The sequence below is a fragment of the Heptranchias perlo genome, chromosome 16 (genome assembly GCF_035084215.1).
Source record: "Heptranchias perlo isolate sHepPer1 chromosome 16, sHepPer1.hap1, whole genome shotgun sequence".
In the NCBI taxonomy this organism is placed as follows: domain Eukaryota; kingdom Metazoa; phylum Chordata; class Chondrichthyes; order Hexanchiformes; family Hexanchidae; genus Heptranchias; species Heptranchias perlo.
This window is the reverse complement of record NC_090340.1, coordinates 30,362,350-30,383,817: the sequence shown is the minus strand read 5'-3', so window position 1 is coordinate 30,383,817 and position 21,468 is coordinate 30,362,350. Positions and strand designations below refer to the sequence as shown.

At 40.7% G+C, this 21,468-nt stretch overlaps 1 protein-coding gene across 4 annotated transcripts in view; it reads left to right on the top strand.

The window, feature by feature from the left end:
- The window catches only part of chd9 (chromodomain helicase DNA binding protein 9), a 241,067-nt gene that overhangs the window by 124,943 nt on the left and 94,656 nt on the right, over positions 1-21,468 (top strand). For all 4 annotated transcript variants that reach the window (XM_067997892.1, XM_067997890.1, XM_067997891.1 and 1 more), the window contains exons 4-10: positions 7,806-7,926; positions 9,562-9,711; positions 10,625-10,693; positions 17,192-17,247; positions 18,752-18,869; positions 20,532-20,618; positions 21,116-21,253. In XM_067997892.1, coding sequence (XP_067853993.1) covers positions 7,806-7,926; positions 9,562-9,711; positions 10,625-10,693; positions 17,192-17,247; positions 18,752-18,869; positions 20,532-20,618; positions 21,116-21,253 — 739 coding nt within the window. The remainder of the gene's footprint in view (positions 1-7,805; positions 7,927-9,561; positions 9,712-10,624; positions 10,694-17,191; positions 17,248-18,751; positions 18,870-20,531; positions 20,619-21,115; positions 21,254-21,468) is intronic.

Genomic DNA, 21,468 nt, shown 5'->3' with positions numbered 1-21,468 from the left:
TATGCACTGAAGACCTCCCCTACTGATAACCAGCTTCAGAGTAATAGTTAACCTCCCCTGGTTTAGCTCACCAGGCTTAGTTTCAATGGTTTGCAGCTGTCAAATATTTGAGAACAATCCTCAAGATGTAGCATAATGAACTTTTTACTAATACTTTAGAATTGATAACTTTTAGAAACTAGTTAAATGCTGGTAATTGTATAGCTGATTCATCTAGGAAATTTGTGCTTAGATAAAGGTTTTTATAAATGACTGGCAAAAATGGAAAATACCACAGCCATTACATTATGCAGCAATACAACCTAAACAAAAAAAGCCCAGTGCTTTGGGATGTCTTAAAATATACTGCCATCTCTAGATAAAATTCTGCAGAAGGGGAATGTATTTTGTGTGCTAAGAATATTAGGGGCAAAAACAGTCAGGAAATATTTTAAGCTTGAATCAGAACTTTGTTTTACTTTTGGTGAATCTTTGTTCTGTTTCAGGCAAGGGATGTCAGTGCTGGGAACTGGAATATTTTCCACTATGTTTCATGTCAGTGTCAACCACTTCCAAATCAGATTTTAATTAGGTTTGATGCGGAATGAAGATCCTTTTGCTCTAAAATGTACCCAAATGCGAGCATCTGAAGAACACACTACGGTATCACTTAGGTGCCTCTTTTTAAAAAAAAGTTTACTTTAAAAAGCTAAGGATTACAAACAGATTACAAGTTTAAAAATTGAAACTGGCAAACAAACAATGATCCAGATATAAACAATTAAAAAATGATGAAAGAGCAAATTTGTCCTCCGGTTTTCATACTGACATGCTACTGGTGTATACTCTTGACGTAGTATATACAGGAGGATACATTAACAACCTGTTTGGGCATATATTTCCCAAACAGGTTGTTAATGCTTGAGTCCTGAGGAAGAAATGGATTGGGGGCAGCACTGCTGGACAGGAGTGCACAGCCCCTCAGGTGCTTTTGGGTTGGGTCACTTTTTCTTTATAGCTGGATGGTTTGTGTTCTGGTTGGCATTAACCCACTGATCCCTCTGCAGGAGTGTGTTCTCGGGTTTGTGAAGTGGGGACCTGTTATGTAGATCTCTAGGGAAGTGGGGGGGATCTAGACTGCTTGATAATTTCCCAGTTCTAGGAAGAGTCTGTACATCAGGCACAGTACCTAGTCCACATGCTTGTAGGTGTGGCCATTGTGAGACGGGATGCATCGTTTTGCCACTAGCAGTAATCGTTGTGCTGGCCACAAGCCTAACAGACAGGAAAATGGATCTGGCATTTTTAAAACTGCCAATTATGGCAAAACCCAGACAGCTTTGTAGACCCATACCTAACAAGAACTGTATAGAGGCTGGCCAAACTCTTTTGTAGTTAAATGTGATGCTTGTATCAGGAATGTTGTACAAGTGAAGTGAATGTAAAATGGTTTGGCAGATGCTTTGATCAGCTGTTACTTCATCTAGAGTTAATATGGGAGCTGTTTCAGAACTAGAATTGTTTGTCAGGCAAAAGATATCACTTTTAATTCTATACTTCAATACAGTATATGAAAAGGGAGCCAGAATGCAGTAGAAACACTCACTGTGAAAGTCCTGTACTTGGTCGGTATTATAATTGTGTAGAAATATGTGCAATTTATTAGCTTCTGAAGATTTGAAAGTTTACATTGATGAGCAGATGTTGATCAGATTGAGAGTTGCTTTTGGAAGTGGATTTTTACTTTGGAGAATCTAAAATCTAAAGTAGTAAGTATGTTGGGATGGAGCAATAATATGGGCTTCCACTGGCTTGTATGAAAGTCTTTCCTTTGGTTTAAGGTGGCTGTTGCTGTAATAAGGTGTTCTATAGAGGGATCGAGTGTGACTGAAAGTGTAAGTGTGTCATACACTGCAAAAGAACAGAAAATCAATAACTGTGTTAAACATCATAACTTGAATACATCTATCATATAAATTTCTTGAATCATAGAATAGTAAATATAGAAGTCCAGTTGCTCAATAGTGTTCATCCGAGAACATGCGATATATTCCTCATTATCTAATCCTTCCTGTTCAACACTGTAAATGCATGGGAAATTACAGTGTCTGAGAATTATTTTTATTCATTCATGGGATGTGGGCGTCGCTGGCAAGGCCGGCATTTATTGCCCATCCCTAATTGCCCTTAAGAAGGTGGTGGTGAGCCGCCATCTTGAACCGCTGTGTGTAATGGTTCTCCCACAGTGCTGTTAGGTAGGGAGTTCCAGGATTTTGACCCAGCGACGAGGAAGGAACGGCGATCTATTTCCAAGTCGGGATGATGTGTGACCTGGAGGGGAACGTGCAGGTGTTGTTCCCATGTGCCTGCTGCTCTTGCCTTTCTAGTTGGTAGAGGTCACGGGTTTGGGAGGTGCTGTCGAAGAAGCCTTGGCGAGTTGCTGCAGTGCATCCTGTGGATGGTACACACTGCAGCCACAGTGCGCCGTTGGTGAAGGGAGTGAATGTTTAGGGTGGTGGATGGGGTGCCAATCAAGCGGGCTCCTTTGTCCTGGATGGTGTCAAGCTTCTTGAGTGTTGTTGGAGCTGCACTCATCCAGGCAAGTGGAGAGTATTCCATCACACTCCTGACTTTGCCTTGTAGATGGTGGAAAGGCTTTGGGGAGTCAGGAGGTGAGTCACTCGCCGCAGAATACCCATCCTCTGACCTGCTCTTGTAGCCACAGTATTTATGTGGCTGGTCCAGTTAAGTTTCTGGTCAATGGTGACCCCCAGGATGTTGATGGTGGGGGATTCGGTGATGGTAATGCCATTGAATGTCAAGAGCAGGTGGTTAGACACTCTCTTGTTGGAGATGGTCATTGCCTGGCACTTATGAGCCCAAGCCTGGATGTTGTCCAGGTCTTGCTGCATGCGGGCACGGACTGCTTCATTATCTGAGGGGTTGCGAATGGAACTGAACACAGTGCAATCATCAGCGAACATCCCCATTTCTGACCTTGTGATGGAGAGAAGGTCATTGATGAAGCAGCTGATGATGGTTGGGCCTAGGACACTGCCCTGAGGAACTCCTGCAGCAATGTCCTGGGGCTGAGATGATTGGCCTCCAACAACCACTACCATCTTCCTTTGTGCTAGGTATGACTCCAGCCACTGGAGAGTTTCCCCCCTGATTCCCATTGACTTCAATTTTACTCTGGCTCCTTGGTGCTACACTCGGTCAAATGCTGCCTTGATGTCAAGGGCAGTCACTCTCACCTCACCTCTGGAATTCAGCTCTTTTGTCCATGTTTGGACCAAGGCTGTAATGAGGTCTGGAGCCAAGTGGTCCTGGCGGAACCCAAACTAAGCATCGGTGAGCAGGTTATTAGTGAGTAAGTGCTGCTTGATAGCACTGTCGACGACACCTTCCATCACATTGCTGATGATTGAGAGTAGACTGATGGGGTGGTAATTGGCCGGATTGGATTTGTCCTGCTTTTTGTGGACAGGACATACCTGGGCAATTTTCCACATTGTCGGGTAGATGCCGGTTTTGTAGCTGTACTGGAACAGCTCGGCTAGAGGCGCAGCTGGTTCTGGAGCACAGGTCTTCAGCACTACAGTCGGGGCCCATAGCCTTTGCTGTATCCAGTGCACTCAGCCGTTTCTTGATATCACGTGAAGTGAATTGAATCGGGAGGAGGCCGAGTGAATCATCCACTCGGCATTTCTGGCTGAAAATGGTTGCAAACGCTTCAGCCTTGTCTTTTGCACTCACCTACTGGACTCCGCCACCATTGAGGATAGGGATGTTTACAGAGCCTCCTCCTCCCATTAGTTGTTTAATTGTCCACCACCATTCACGACTGGATGTGGCAGGACTGCAGAGCTTTGACCTGATCCGTTGGTTGTGGAATCGCTTAGCTCTGTCTATAACATGTTGCTTCCGCTGTTTAGCATGTAGTCCTGAGTTGTCGCTTCACCAGGTTGGCACCTCATTTTTAGGTATGCCTGGTGCTGCTCCTGGCATGCTCGTCTACACTCCTCATTGAACCAGGGTTGATCCCCTGGCTTGTTGGTAATGGTAGAATGAGGAATATGTTGGGCCATGGGGTTACAAATTGTGCTGGAATACAATGCTGCTGCTGATGGCCCACAGTGCCTCATGGATGCCCAGTTTTGAGCTGCTCGATCTGTTCTGAATCTATCCCATTTAGCACGGTGATAGTGCCACACAGCACATTGGATGGTGTCCTCAGTGGGAAGACGGGACTTTGTCTCCATGAGGACTGTGCGGTGGTCTCCCCTACCAATACTGTCATGGACAGATGCATTTGCGACAGGTAGATTGGTGAGGACGCGATCAACTGCTTCCTCCAAGTGATGTTCAACATGGAGGAGGACTGATTCATCAGCTGAGGGAGGGCGGTAGGTGGTAATCAGCAGGAGGTTTCCTTGCCCATGCTTGACGTGATACCATGAGATTTCATGGGGTCCGGAGTCTATGTTGAGGACTCCCATGGCCACTCCCTCCTGACTATATCACTGTACCGCCACCTCTGGTGGGTCTTTCCTGCCGGTGGGACAGGACATATCCAGGGATGATGATGGAAGAGTCTGGGACATTGGCTGAAAGGTATGATTCTGTGAGTGTGGCTATGTCAGGCTGACTTGTCCCTTCAACTGACTGTTCCTAACAGTGTAAAATATACTGTCTATATTCTTGCAGATAAAACATTTGAACCTTATTGTAATTAACTCTTAAATTACAGACATATTAAAGTGTGCATTTTTAATTTTCTGACCCTGATTGATGCTCCATTCTACTCTACAAGAAGAGCTCAAACCCCAATATGGTGAACTGCTCAACTGTCTCCACAAATTTATAGCCATGATCATTGTCATTCTCAAAAAAAAAATCCTGACCTCAGTAAAATACTTGAATCATTATATAAGCATTGTTTAGCCGAAGCCAGTATTAAATTTATTGGTGCATTTAAGTGAGTGGTTTCATCTATGTTGAGGGGCAGGTAGTGAGCAAGCACAAATGGTCATGATGATGCCTGCTGTTTAGCATTAGAAAAACAGCTTCATAGTTCTAAGGAACCTGGATGCTGAAGTAGTGTAATTTTCCAGTTTGGAAATTTAGTATCCCCGAGTTAGAATGTGGTCCCACTGAGCCAGATAACATTAAAAGGTCAACTATGAAGATGTTGTCAAAAAGATGAACAAACACAGCATCAATGCATTTTATGAATCTATTTAGTAAAGGGTACATTTTAAGGAAGTATGACAAGATAGGACATTTTGAGAACAGTTCTGAAGATGACTGACATTCTTGAATACTGAATTTTATCCTGTCCTGGTCTTACAGCAATGACCTCATCTCTCCGAGGAGTGCCCATTCCAAATCCAACTTAGGTTGTTATAATAGCCTCCAGAATGCAGGCACACATTTGATTAACCCAAAAATATAATGTTAAATTCAGCAGCCTACCCCCGACCCAACAAAAAAAATCCTTAGAAGTATTTGCATCATGTCTAATATCTGCTTTTTATCACTGTGCCAGTCGGCTGCCCAAAAGTTAAAATCCACCCTGTTGTTTCTGGTTATTTACTTGCCAGGGAAAGCGGAGCTGTGTGTCCAAATTCCTGGTGAATTTTTAATGTTTAAAGTGACAGTGGGCCAGCCTGTTTTCTGCTTAACTAAACTTAAAAAATAAGGTTATAAAGTTCCTTGACAGTCTGTGAACGTTTTAAAACTTTGCTTTGCACTGGTTGCAGTTACCCTGGAGCCAGAGAGAAACAGAAGCAATGTGAGGCTGCTTCCTTCAGATGGTCTCGTGTCACTCGCCTGTATTAGGGTGACTTCAGACCAGAGTTACACCGCAGAGTTTGCATTGATACAAGCTAATCTACCTGGCCTATTGGTCAGTGTTACTCTGTTAACTATGTATGTTTTCAAATAAAAAGCTTGAGGTTTGCAAAATATTTGAACAATTGGTAAACAAGTGAAAGTAGTGTTATATGAGCTGAATAATTTTACTTCAAGTATCCATTATACTGTTTTGGTTTACATTTCACAGTATCATTGTGATGGGCACATAACAAATAACAATATTCACTACAATATACAATTCAACATTGATCACACCCATTTTTCAGTTTGTGGACTTGTGAATTCAAAACCAATGCTTTTGATGTAGCTTGTGTTTCATTTGGAGTTCCTGGTATCAAGGTTTATCTTTTTAAATTCTAATGGACACAAATATTTTGACTTGTTTATTCCAATAACACCAATAGAACCCAAGAAAGCAAAATTCGGAAACCCCAACAATCGCCTGCAGCCTGCATAATGCTATAAAGTGTTGCGGTGCATTTTAGTGGAACTTGTTCCGTGGTACTAAGGTCGTTTTGCATTTGGATCTTTACCGTGGCTAAACTAAATCAGTTGTAAACAATTTTACAACACCAAGTTATAGTCCAGCAATTTTATTTTAAATTCACAAGCTTTCGGAGGCTTCCTCCTTCGTCAGGTGAACGATGTGAAAATGAATTTTCACATCGTTCACCTGACGAAGGAGGAAGCCTCCGAAAGCTTGTGAATTTAAAATAAAATTGCTGGACTATAACTTGGTGTTGTAAAATTGTTTACAATTGTCAACCCCAGTCCATCACCGGCATCTCCACATCAAAACTAAATCAGGGCATGTGTGTTTTTGGTGGCAAAAATTTTAATTGAAAGAAGTGAGGTGGAGAGCAAACGCCACAGCCATCAGTACAGAAAAAGTTAGCTATTCAGGCCAAGCCCTGGGATATTGCGTTTACCTCTAATATGTAAAGGAAGCAGTTTAAGGTCCCAGATTCAATCACTGGCCTGTACTGAGTTAGCTGATCACAGCCAGGCAAGCAGTAGGCGTTGCCGGCATCGCTAGGTTAAGATCAATAAAATTGGCCAGGGTTTCCATTCCTGATCGCTATCCAGCAGCCCCTTCTGGACGTGCGTGTACATAAATGTGTGAACAGAACATCAGGCTCAGCTGTGATGGCTCCACTTTCAATTAGCCTGCCAACACTCACTGGCCAGGCTCTCACATGAATAATGACCACTTGTGTGAGGTATGAGAGACTGCCATTCAATCTGTATCTCATCAAGGAGTTAAACTCCTAAGGGAGAAAAATGGCTGGAAGAAAGAAACAAAAAATGAAAGACATCAGGACAGGAATGTGCCTTGGGCAGAGTATAAAACAGGCGACTGATTCACCATTGCCCATATTGCACTACCGTCCAAGACAAATTTCTATCCCATCATCTTGCCTTAACCACAACATTTGATCATGCTTAAGCACAATGACGGCCAAGAATGTGACTTTTGTGAAAATTTCTGTAACTAGGATCTGATACCAGTTAATAGTTACACTGGGTCCATGTGAAATTACTTAATACTATCTCCACACTGTCCTTGGTGGAAATAAACCCACAGTGCAAAACTGCTTTAGTGTCTCAGACCACAAGAGATGACTGCTGTGATCAATGAACCAACATAGTGGGAGAAGTGCTTTGTGGAGTTTTGACGATAAAAACCAGGTATCTGTACTGGGGAGTGGGGCACTTTTATACCTTTTGTACATTGTACGGATGGAAAAATGTCCCACTCCCCAGCATGATATCTCCTCTTGGTGAGCACAGGAATGAATCCACTCTTCCCCACCCCTCCCCTCCCCAAAAAATAGTATTGTACACAATTTGATATTTTGAACTTTTGCATTAATAAATTAATCCGGTCTAAGCATGATAGTTACATGTGGCTGTAGATCCTAATTTACTGACAATTGATTCAACAGCAAAATCATAATCACACTGGGCAAGAAAAAGAAAAGGAAGAATGATTCATCAGAAGAGGGGTCTGATACAGAACAGATTTCCACACCATCAATAAAGAAAGAACCCATCTCTGGATGTCAAGTAAGAACTTAGCATTTCAAAGGAGCAAAATGTATTTTATTTAATGTAACAGATAACAGGTTTGGACTGGAGAGAGGCAGGGGAGGAGGTGGGGAGGAGGCGGCTGGGGCATGAGGTGGAGAGAGTGGCGGAGAAGGAAGAGGCTGGGGGATGAGGCGGAGTGTGTGTGATGGGGAAGAGGAGGCGGAGAATATGATTGGGAGGGCAGAGAGTGTGGCGGTGGGGGGGGGGGGTAGTTGGTGGAGAGTGACGAGGTGGGAGGAGGCGGGGAGGAGGAGGCAGAGGGTGTGATGAGGTGGGAGGAGGCGGAGCGTGTGGCAGGGAGGGGGAGGCGGGAGGAAAAGAATGTGGAGAAGCCAGTGGTCATGAGGGGAAAGTGATTGGAGGCGGAGGAAGTGGTGATTGTGAGTGGTGAAGAAGGGGTAAGAGTGCAAGGGAGACTTGGGGAGGAAGGGATGAATGAAAGAGGGATGGAGAGAAAATAAGAGGTTGGAGAACACCATTAAGTTGGGGAAAGGATGAGAGATGTGAAGGAGGAGGGAGACGGAAGAGAGGACATGAAGGGGAGTATGGCGGAGAATGAGTGTGTAGAGTAAGTAAAGGAGAAGAGGGAAGGAGTGAAAGTTAAGCAAAGGAGGGGAAGGGGGAGAGAGAAAAATATAGCAAAATAAAATAAGTTTGATCACCACCTAACATGTTCTTGTGTTTTCGTAATTTTTACTTTTTTTTTTGACTTTTGACATTTTTACCCTGATTAATCTTTGATTTTCCTACAAAAAAATTGCTATGACCTACTAGTGAGACTTCCTCTTTAAATTACAATATTGTTAATGTGTAGCATATTAAATACTGTGCCTGCTAATGTCAGTTTGGCTTCCACACACTGCTGGGCACAGTAACTCTTCCCAGTCAGGTTCTTGATGCCAACTGAAATAGGTAAGGAATCTTACAACACCAGGTTATAGTCCAACAAATTTATTTTAAAATCACAAGCTTTCGGAGATTATCTCCTTCGTCAGATGAATGAATGAAAAGGTTCTCAAATCGCATATCTTATACTATGTTGGGACAGCATCACACCAATCAAAAGGTGTCGTCGTTATTCAAACAGGCCAGTCACGGAGAACAGCACGTCCCAGTACACTTGATATACATTGTGTCTATTAAACAGGCAGGCAGAAAGAAACTCAAAATGGCAGAGAGAGAGAGAATTTTAAAAAACATATAAATTTTTTCCCCCTTTTTGCTGGTGGGGTTACGTGTAGCGTGACATGAACCCAAGATCCCGGTTGAGGCCGTCCTCATGGGTGCGGAACTTGGCTATCAACTTCTGCTCGACGATTTTGCGTTGTCGTGTGTCTCGAAGGCCGCCTTGGAGAACGCTTACCCGAAGACTGAAATAGGAGTGAAGATAAATTAAATAATTTTGTTTGGTTTTAAAATGGGCATGGATAATTACAATCCAACATACCATCATTACTTCTAAAACAAATCATTTGTTCATAAATGTAGCAGCATTAAAATACTTAATTTTAATTATGTAATGCATTCAGATTAACATATTGGCTATTAATTGTGTGTTGTACATATGGAAAAACTGTAACATTAATTTTAAGGGTGTAATTAATTTTGCAGAAGAGACGATCGAACAGACAAGTAAAAAGAAAGAAATATAACGAAGATACTGGGATGAAGATATCAGATGATGACGATGGGTTGGCTGCTAAAGGGAAAACCAAGGCTGTTGCTGTTCGACCCGCTGAGCAACCTGTGCAATTATTTGTGGTGAGACACCATTTTGGTCAATTGTAGCAGACTCTAATGACTGTGAGGAGTTTGTGGAAGTCACTAAAATAAACAAAATAAATACTGTCAGCTGTTATAGTAATTTAGCCTATGTGTTCTGTGTTGAACCTTTTATTGACGTGTGCTTTAATTACTAAGGGTTGACAATTATCCTGTCTATTCAGAACAGGTTGATTGGAAATACCTAGTGTTCTTTTGCAATATCTGGAAAAAAAAGTACTGTTTGCACACTGCGATGCAGTGGCTTCCACTTGTAGTTCTGTTATTTTTTAATTCCCTTGCTTACTCTTAGATTTTTGGAAAAGTCAAATATTTTGTAACGTCAAATTTGCCTTGATTCTCAATTGTCCCTTTAGGTGTGCTGTTCAGGTGCAAGTGTTCACATTTCCTCCTAAACAGTAATACAATCAGATATCTACAGTATTTCAGCAGCAGTCACACAAACTGTGATACTTATTTTGTAGCTATGTCTATGACAAAATAATTAATTTTCTTAAATTTCTCTGACAAAAGCATATGTTGGAGTGAAATCTTCTGTCTCTCCCTTTTTGTTTTTGGTCTGGAAGGAAATGGCTAAATGTACTGTAAATATTAAGTGCTGTTATAACAATTTCAGAATATCATTGTGAGATGTTAACAACATAAAGTGAATGCGCCAAGTCAAAGAACAATGAAATCTATAAAGGACACATTCGAGTTGAACTCAGAATTATATTTTATTGCTTGCTGTTCAAATTAGCCCCTTTTTTGGTAAAATTTGTAGTCCTCCATTTAGCTAAATGGTACATTATTTCTTGAGTCATTTAGTTGTAGGAGATGACAATATGAAGTAAAATTTCTTGGAATTTCTTGTTTGTAAAACATCATTTAAGAATTGGCATTTCTCCCCTAGGAAAACCCTAGTGAAGAAGATGCTGCAATTGTAGACAAAATTATGGCTTCAAGACTAGTGAAAAAAGAGGTGAGAAGTTCTTCAACCTAGAAATTGCTCATTTTCATCTACTTAGTTTATTTTACAAAAAAAGTGTTCTTTTTTCCTAAATGGTGGTAATCCTAAAGTTTTTAGATTTGCTGTGAAAGTTATCTCATTTTGTTAACTCCTAACCAGTCATAAAGCCTTTATCTGCACAAGATGATGAGGATCATCCAAAGTTAGGACTTGTAATTGAAATGATCCTGAGTTTTCCTCACCCTACTGGATCTGTAGATCCAGAGTTTGGATCATCAGTCGTCTGAAGCGTTCTAGTCACAACCAAGTGAATTGCAGCTAGATCTTAGGTCCTGTGCCTGCTCCCTGCAACTGGATAAAATTACAGCCTTATGGATTGTAAACTGCACCCTCAGTACTTGTTCTGTTGGCATCCGCCGCGCAAGTCTGTGGTCGCTCCAGAGTCATCAAAATAATTCTAAAGAAATTATTTAGAATGTTTGAAGCTTTGAGTGTGGTGGTTTATAAAATATTTATAACAGTAGTTAAACTCCTGTGGTGTTGCTTGCAGACAAAAATCTTGAACCCAATTTTGAAATGTTAAACAGAACGTTAAAAGTAATCTACATTATCTCCTAATAATTTGTATTTTGTCTGCTCTCAATATCATTTTATTTTTAAAATGTCTTTCTTAAATATTTGGCATGCTTTCCTCGGTTCATTACTATGAGGGAAGCTTTTGAAATGGATGACTAACTGGTTTAGAGGATGCAGAAGGTAGTTGTTGAAGCGCCTTGGGAAGTTTTACTATATTAATGGTGTTATATAAATGCAAATTGTTGTTGTTGAAGGAACAGCATTTACATGGAAGGAGGTGACTAGCGGTGCACTGAAGGGATTGTTCCGTTGTTTTAATGTGCATTAATGATACAGAGGGTGGGACCGAAACAAAGCCCTCCACGTTTGCTAATGATCACAAATTGAGAAAAGCCATAAAGAGCAGGGGGAAAAGCAGGTGAATTGCAGAGGAGGATGAATATGTTGGATAAAATACCCAGGATGGAGTGGAAGTGGTATATGTTACAAGTTTAAGGAGGGTGATGGCTACATTTTTGGCAGATAGAGCTATTGAAGGGCATGAGAAATAGTGAGCTGTTAAGTCTTTGAGCTTTGTGACCAGCCCAATGAATAGAAATGATCTTTTCTTGTCCGTTACTGTTCTATGTTCCAAAGGGCATTTAGATATGCTCAGCTTTGGACGGGGGTCCAGTAAAGTAGTTAAGTATGTCCCATGATGTGTCATAGGGAACTCTGGTCTCCTGGAGCTTGTTTGATTGTATTAGGGAGATACAATTTTTCCTGAAATTGGTCATACTTTTTTTTTCTCCCCCAGAAGTTAACATTACTGGCGATTGGGGTGGTGTTGTACCTGAGGTTGCATGGACTAACGGATAAGATGAGCATCAGTGGAACTGATGGTTTTTCTTGTCCTTCTTGTCATACTTGGTGATTACTCTTTTATTCAATTAACAACCTGTTGTTTATTTTTGTATTTAACAACCCCTGTGCATGTTTCTAAATTGTCTACTTGCATTTTAATAGCATAAATTGAGATTAAAGGAGAGGATGACTAAAGGGAATACAAAGAGGTTCGGAAAGAAGTCAAAAAAATAATTAGGAAAGCAAAGAGGAACTATGAAATTAAATTATCAAGGAATATAAAAAGAAATGGTAAAGTATTCTACAGACACATAAATAACAGAAGAAAAATCAGGATAGGGATAGGGCCACTAAGCAAAGCACAAGATAAACTCACAGGTAATGACAGTGAAATGGCAGAAATATTGAATAATTGCTTTGTCTCTGTACTTACCAGGGAGACTAACAAGGTGGGCATGATATTAGAAGACGAGATCAAAAAAGACCTTTAAGACAGAAAGAGGAGAGATAATTGATAAACTAATCAAACTTAGAGAGGATAAAACCCCTGGTTGGGATGGATTGTATCCACATATATTAAAAGAAGTTAGGGCAGAGGCATTTTTTTTAATATATATCACAGAATTCATTAGAAACGGGATTAGTGCCAGAGGACTGGCGGACAGCTAATGTGATTCCTATATTTAAAAAAGGAGATAGAACAAGTCCAGGGAACAATAGACCAATTAGCTTAACGTCGGTGGTAGAATGATAATGGAATCTTTACTCAAAGATGTAATAGAAAAACATCTAGAAACCGAAAATATAATAAAAGATAGTCAGCATGAATTTCAAAAGGGAAGGTCATGCTTGACCAACCTTATTGAATTCTTTGAAGAAACAACAGTAAGAGTAGACAAGGGTAATGCAGTAGATGTAATATATTTGGATTTTCAAAAGATGTTCCATAAGGTACCGCATAGTAGACTCATGACTAAAGTCAGAGTATGTGGAGTCAAGGAACAAGTAGCAGAATGGATAGCAAGCTGGCTACAAAACAGAAAACAGAGAATGGGGTTAAGGGTAGTTACTCAGACTGGCAAAAAGTGGGAAGTGGTGTTCCACAAGGATCGGTGCTGGGACTATTGTTGTTCATCATTTACATAAACAATTTGGACTCTGGAATTGGAAGTACAATTTCAAAATTTGTGGATGACACCAAATTGGGGACTGTAGTTAATACTGAGGAGGACTGCGACGAAGTACAGGAAGACGTTAATAAACTTGCCGATTGGGTGTGTAATTGGCAACTGAATTTCAATATAGATAAATGTGAAGTGGTGCATTTTGTTAGGAAGAGTAAGGAGGCCACATACTCCTTAGAAAATAAGAGTCTAAATGGGGTAGTGGAGCAAAGGGATCTAGGAGTACAGATACACAAATCACTAAAAGTAGCAATGTAGATTAATAAAGCCATAAAAAAGTAAACAAAGCACTGGGGTTCATTTCGAGAGGAATAGAATTGAAAAGCAGAGGTTATATTAAAATTGTATTGAGCCTTGGTGCACAGCTCTGGTCTCTAGTATAAAAAGGATACAGAGACACTGGAGAAGCTGCAAAAAAGATTCACAAGGATGATACCAGAACTGAGAGGTTATATCTATCAGGAAAGATTGAACAGGCTGGGGCTCTTTGCTCTATAAAAGAGAAGGCTGAGGGGTGACCTGACACAGGTCTTTAAGATTATGAAAGGGTTTGTTATTGTAAACGTAAGGAAGATGTTTCCGCTTGTGGGGGAGTCTAAAACTCGGGACCATAAATATAAGATAGTCACTGATCAATCCAATCGGGAATTCAGGAGAAACTTCTTTACCCAGAGAGTGGTTAGAATGTGGAATTTGCTACCACAAGGCAGTAATTGAGGCAAATAGCATAGGAGCGTTTAAGGGTAAACTGGATAAACACATGAGGGAGAAAGGAATAGTTGGCTATGCTGATAGGGTTAGATGAAGATGGGAGGGAGAAGGCTTGTGTGGAGCATAAACACCGGCATAGATCTGTTGGGCCGAATGGCCTGTTTCTGTGCTATACATTCTATGTGATTCCACGTAAATCATGTTGAGTTTTTTTTTATTAAAGCACTGGGGTTTTTTTGGAAAAAATGTAGGAAAGGACTGAATAGCAAAGGTCAAGGCTGGGTAGGAGAAGAGGGAGTGAGTGGCGGCGTCCTGAACCTGGAGTTGGGAGTTTCACTTTGGCAGGAATAGTAGAAGGCTTAGACTTGACGGGGGGTGAGTTGTGGGATCGGTGCATATATGGAAGGTGAAAGTGGATTGATTTTAGGAGTGGTTGGAGTTACCATTGTGGCTGAGAGGGAGCAGTGATGTGGGGAGATTCAGACTGCTGCAGGATGGGACTGAGTTGAGAAATTCAAAACCTCAGGTTATATGAAGGCTTCTGGGAATTGTAAGCTAGTTGCTTAGTTATGTTACATCGCGTTCAAGGTAGAATTTCACTCTTGGTGCATATGTGATGGTCTATAGACTCAAAGTACATAACAGACACACACAATTTAGTTACAGAGACCCTTGCTGGTGTTCATTATATATATTCTTGTCTCATTCCTGTGCTATAGAAAACATTGATCTCTCTCGAAACAGAGGTAGATTCCCTTATTAAAAATAACTCCGCTTAAGGACTATATATTTCACTAAGCCAATGTATTTATCCATAGATCCAAACAGGATGTGATGAAAGTGTTCTAATTAGTTAACTTAATAATTCTGGTATTACAATTCCTGACTACAAGGTATTCGGGAAACACGGGAAAGGAAAGAAAAGAAAGGAGAGAGGGCGGCAGTATTGATCAAAGAAACTATTATAGCACTGGAAAGGGATGATGTAGGTGAGGGGTCAAAGATAGAATCTATTAAGGAACAATCGAACAATACAAGAGAACTTTCTTGATCATTGTGTTTCCAGCCCAATGAGGAAGGAAGCAGCGCTGGATCTAGTTCTGGGGAATGAAGTGGGGCAAGTGGAGTATGTTTCAGTGGGGGAGCAATTGGCGAACAGTGATCATAATATCATTAGGTTTAGAATAACTGGAGGAGGGCTAATTTCAATGAGTTAAAAAAGAATCTTGCCCAGGTGGATTGGAATCATAAATTGGTAGGTAAAACAGTAATTGAACAATGGGAGGCCTTCAAGGAGGAGATTCGGGTACAGAGTAGACATATTCCCATGAGGGGGAAAGGAAGGGCATCTACGGCTCGAGTTCCCTGGATGACTAAAGATATAGAGATTAAAATGAAACAGAAAAAGGAGGTTTATGACAAATGTATATTTCATAATACAGTAGAGAACAAGGCTGAATACATAAAGTACAGAGGAGATCCAAAAAAGGGAATAAGAGGGGCAAAGAGAGAAAGTATGAGAATAGATTAGCAGCTAACATAAAAGGGAACCCAAAAGTCTTTTATAAACGTATAAATAGTAAAAGGGTAGGGCCGATTAGGGACAAAAAGGAGATGATCTTGTAGAGGCAGAGGGCATGGCTGAGGTACTAAATCAATACTTTACATCGGTCTTTACTAGAGAAGAGGCAAAGAGTGCAAAATCAAGGAAGATATGCTAAACCTTTATAAAACACTGGTTGGCCTCAGCTGGAGTACAGTGTTCAATTCTGGGCACCACACTTTGGGAAGGATGTCAAGGCTTTAGAGAGGGTGCAGAAAAGATTTACTAGAATGGTACCAGGGATGAGGTTATGTGGAGGGACTGGAGAAGCTGGGGTTGCTCTCCTTAGAGCTGAGAAGGTTAAGAGGAGATTTGATAGAGGTGTTCAAAGTCATGAACGGTTTTGATAGAGTAAATAAGGAGAAACTATTTCCAGTGGCAGAAGGGTTGGTAACCAGAGGACACAGATTTAAGGTGATTGGCAAAAGAATCAGCAACGACATGTGGAAACATTTTTTTTACATAAAGTTGTAACAATCTGGAATGCACTGCCTGAAAGGGTGGTGGATACAGATTTAATAACTTTCAAAAGAGAATTGGATAAATACTTGAAGGAAAACAATCTACGGGGCTTTGAGGAAAGAGCAAGGGAGTGGGGCCAACTGGATAGCGCTTTCAAAGAGCAGGCACGAAGGGCCGAATGGCCGCCTTCTGTGCTGTATCCTACCATGAAACCATATCATACCATGAAACTTGCAGCCTTGTTTGAACTACTCACTTGGTAGTCAAGTTAGTTAGTAACGGTAAAGGTAAAAGAATTTGGGTTCAGGTATTAATTAATTTGTGTCTAGCACATGTGTGGTTCACGCCAAGTACCATTATGCCTGCATGATGTGTTTGATGATCTAGATGCCTGAGAGAACTGACAGAGTGGCACAGCTTCTCACAGTAGTGGATGGTCCATCAAGTGTCTGTGAGAGAGCTCGACAGGTATCTCATTGCCCAGGAAGAGCGGAATTTTTTGGCAGACTGCTGCAGTTCTCCAGTTTTTCCGAACCCATTGAGATAGAAGCTGGAGACTACGTGTTGGTAGATAAAAGATTCACAGATAAGTTATGTTATTAACACTGGTCCAGGTTTAGTAATACTAGGGGAGTTTCATGTGTTTCTTTTTGGACCCAGTAAGCCATAAGTTTTGAAATCAAGTGTAATCTGATGTATTGACTTTCTGCTACTTTTTACTTTTAATAAACCTGACTTGTAGCTTATTGCCTAAATCGCATGGTCTGATGATGTTTATTCTTCCACTATCCACAGACTAAGAGAACATGAGGGCTTGTGTCAATTTATTGAGCTAATCATAGTAACAAAGGTTTGTGTTCAACCGTTGGGCAATACTATATTGCCAGATAATTGCACAGATCAAGTCACACTTCAGTTCCTAAGGAGCAAGAACTCACTGACGAGAGTAGCCTTTGGTGCTGAGCATGAGAAATATCTGGTAAAGCCCTAAAGACGTAACAGTTAGGAACCTCTTTCAGAATGGTCTGATATTTGATATCTGATTTTTAAAAAAAATATTTCCCAAAATGCCTCATCTATTTATAATGTACATTTGACAAGTAATTTTAATCAGAAGTCCTCTTTGTCTAGGTGGCCATGGGACATATGGCTGATGTTGAAGAGTTCTTTGTCAAATACAAAAACTAGTAAGTAAACTTACTTTTTTTTTAGATGTTAAGATCCTTCTACATCAGTGCTAAAGACAATAGATATTTAATATTGTGCTTAGTTTTGATATTTAAATTTTGTGCTGAAATTTGCATGTCGCCGAAGCGACTATGTAATGTAATTAACAAGAACCTAAGCCTAAAATTGTGTATGTTTAAGTCTCATGGATGCACAGAATTTTGTGCTGCAAAATGTGTTCGAGAAACAAAAACGGGATAATGTCGTAGTATATGGCTTTGTTGCAGAAGGTTAAATGGAGATTAATGGTTCCCACTGGGAGGACAAATTGGGACATCCTGGGACGTTCTTGCATTATTTCTAGCAGCTGGCTATTGAACGGAATTGCTGGAGGCCTGTGAGCAAGCTTCCAACCCATTCTTTCAATCAGGTGTGAACAGACTTAAGGAAGGGGGAAACAAATAAAGTGCAACAGACAAAAAAAAAAGCAATCTGGCACTGATTTATAGTTTGCATGACGATGGCTTATTCTTGGCTTCTTCACTGGTGTTTCCATGATAGCTAATGTTGTTAAGAGGAAGATGTTGAAATAGCCCACTTCAAATTTGCTCCAGTTGTTAAACCAGATGATTGCGTCATGGTCTAGAAATAATTGAAAGTCTACAATAAAGATGCTAAGTTCTATTTTGACTATCTCTGAACTATGAATTTTCTGAAAATTGAATTTCACTTTTTTAACTAATGCAACAGAGAGCCAAGTTTCAGCCATGTATATATTGCAGCTAATGTTGATTACACGCTCGTAAACATACCTAGTGCCATGCTTTTACAACTATAGGCTGCACGACTTTATAGATCACATAAAAAAAAATTTGAGCGAAGAAGGCGGCAGAAGGGCTGCTCACCCTTAAATACCATGGCTCTTATCTACCAATAAATCAATGATGTAGCAGATCAGAAATCTTTTTTTGAATCAGAAGAACCTCGATATTTGATCTCATATACGTTTATACCTTGGTTAAAATGGTATATTTAGGTATGATTTATTTTGCTGCTGGAAGGGATTTGCTTCTGTCTGTATGCATATAAAATACACATACTCTTATCTATGCAATTTTCACAGGAAATCCCCACCACAGCTATTAAGCAGATCACGGCGTGCCACCTACACCCAACTCCAGAGTGCTACTATGCATGAGAGCTCTTGCATGAGAGCTCTTGGAAATGTAGTTTGTTTTGCTCCATGGCTGGGTTTGGCATGCATAAAGGCCGCACACCGTCCGTCAGCTATTTGAAGTACAAAAACTCCATATAAACTGTGGCCTATATTTGTAAAAATACAGTGATGCCCTATTGTAGATTTTACTAAAAACTGGTAAAATATCTGTTACTTTTCATGGGTTATTGCTTAGACATTATTAATGCTTGGTTTAACTGATGAGCGAAGTTAAACTAACACCAATGACTAAATCAGTGAAGTTAATGAAATATTTATGGTATTGAGTTTTATTATCGCTTTTCTAGCTCATATCTGCATTGTGAATGGGCCACAGAAGCTCAGTTGACGAAGGACAAAAGAATACACCAGAAAGTGAAACGCTTCAAGATTAAACAGGCACAGAGAGGCCATTTCTTCGCAGCTGTAAGTTTGAAAGTGTTTGTGGATTTAAATCTGCCTAGGGCATTGTTGTCTGGAACAAGGGCTCTCTTTCCTCTCCCACCACCCCAAATCTCCAGCTTGGCATGTAGACAGATATCTCACTTTCAGCTCCATTACACACTTTTCTCCCTCACAAACTCCTGCCATAAACTGATGGGTCTACAAAAGCACCCAATAGTATCTCTGGTCTACAAAAGCACCCAATAGTATCTCTGGTCTACAAAAGCACCCAATAGTATCTCTGGTCTACAAAAGCACCCAATAGTATCACTGGTCTACAAAAGCACCCAATAGTATCTCTGATCCTGGTAGCTTGGAATAATGCTTGCACTGTACTGAAGGTGCCAGTGAGCCTGCTGGCTCGCTCCCCAAAGTCCCACAATAGTGACTTGCCGTAGGTTCTCTGTGCCAATGACTTCAAAGTGGCATGGGCAGGGCATCATTGAATTGGGCAAACTGCTCCATCTGGGCCAGGTCATGCCTATTCAACAGCTGGCTGACAAATTTCATATTTGGTACCTCCAGATCGGCCACTGTATCCAGGACCCCGTAGTGCTCTATAAAATCTACTACAAATCAACCTCATTTGAGCTGGCCATCTCTAATTCAGAGCTGCCCTACAAGCACACCTCCGTGCCCTACTCTATCCAATCAACCTCTGCACCAGAGGTGCAGAAAATCTGTGGCTCCTGGAAGTGTGATCCAGGCTGCTCACTCTTGGCAGAAACTGGAAGGAGGCACTGAAACCAGCTCTCATTACCTCCACCTGCAGCAAAATGAAAGAGGATCAACTCAGAATCCTTCGCTGCTCATTCTTCACCCCACACAAACTAAGGGAGTTTCACCTGCTGTGGCAGGAGAGTGTTGTTGGAGCTATGGCTAGAATGTCACATTCCTGCACACACTGTGGTCCTGCCCCACCCTAGAGTGCTTCTGGACAATCTGCTGGAAACCAGTGAAGAGATGATGGCTCACCCATCGCCCTGGATCCAAGCCGATTTGTACTTGGCCTACTGCCAGCAGAGCAAGGACCCCCTGCTACTCACAAGCTCAACAGATCTTGCTGCTGGTAACAAGAAGAGACACTTCTCTGTTATGGTGCAATTCAACATCCCCTACATCAAATGTGGTCTAAGCACATGTGGGACATCTCATTAGCAATTCTAAGTGATGTACAGGCTGTGTGTGGAGCTGGAGAAACACCAGGAATTTTAGGCCCCCTTCCTGTTGGCCACCTACCCCAAGCCCCATAACCAGACCAGTCTCAGTGCTAACTGCTAATGAGACAGTTCCTGCAATGCTGATAAGGACCTCATCCCCCTCCCTACGAACCCCTAGCATCCCTTGAGTGGGGATTGCCTTTTCCCTGAGCGCCCTCACCGTAACGTATAGAATTGTATAACCATTTGATTATTACTGCATTTAACTGCAAGTATTATGAAATGTGTACTATAGTAGAGCATATACTCCGTATGAAACCATGTCCTGACAGCATGGAAATCTCTTGGATAAATTAAAATTGGAAAAAAAAATTCTGTAATTACAGTTCATAAATAATCTTGCATTTAGAAAATATCTAAAGGCAAATATACACCATTTCCAAGCTATCCATCATTATATTTTTCAATATAAAATTACTTCCAGATGGACGACGAGCCTTTTAATCCAGACTATGTTGAAGTGGACAGAATATTAGAATACTCATGTTGTGAGGACACAGACACCGGCGAGGTACCACAGCATATTTTTCTTGTTGAGCCTTCTATTGAGGAACATAATTGGAATGTGGAAAATCTTTTGACTAAGTGCAAGTTTCTAATTTTTCACCTGATATTTAAATCTTTAAAAGAGACAAGGGGAAAAAGTTCCTTTAGTATTTAAGTATGTATTTAAAAATGTTTGAGAAATAATGAACATAAATGTTTGGTTATGATCATAACTTCATGCTTTGGGATTCATTCAGATTTTCTTAAGATGTAGTCTTAACAGTACTGATATGCTAAGCATGAGTTTGGAATTTGATGCAATTGCATTATCTTAGATATTGTAGTTACACCTCCTATTCATTACAGTGGGAATTGGAATGATCCTGTTTAGAATGTAGTCACTGTATGTAGCTAAAAGGACTTTCATGAGAAGATCTCAGTGTTTGGAATACTATTGTTAAGCAGGGTGGATACACTTAACATTGTTTTTCAGTAGATAAACACATTGTTCTTTTAATACAGGCTGTTGTTTACTATTTGGTTAAATGGTGTTCGCTGCCATATGAGGATAGTACCTGGGAGCTTAGAGAAGATGTAGATCAAGGAAAAGTTGAGGAGTTTGAACGACTGCAGCAAGCAAAGCCTTCCCTAAAGCGTGTGGTAAGTAAATAATTTGCATCTATAATGCTGAATTTGCTATAGTTAGTGTTAAAAACATTCAAAGTGGAAATCCCCTCCTCAAACTTTATTTTATTCAAATACCTTTCACTATTTTAAAGGTTGGAAATAATCCCAGTATTGTATCTGAACTCTTAATAAACTGTAAGCCTTGGCTTTGTAGGAACACTCTGGCCTCTGATTCAGAAGGTTGTGGG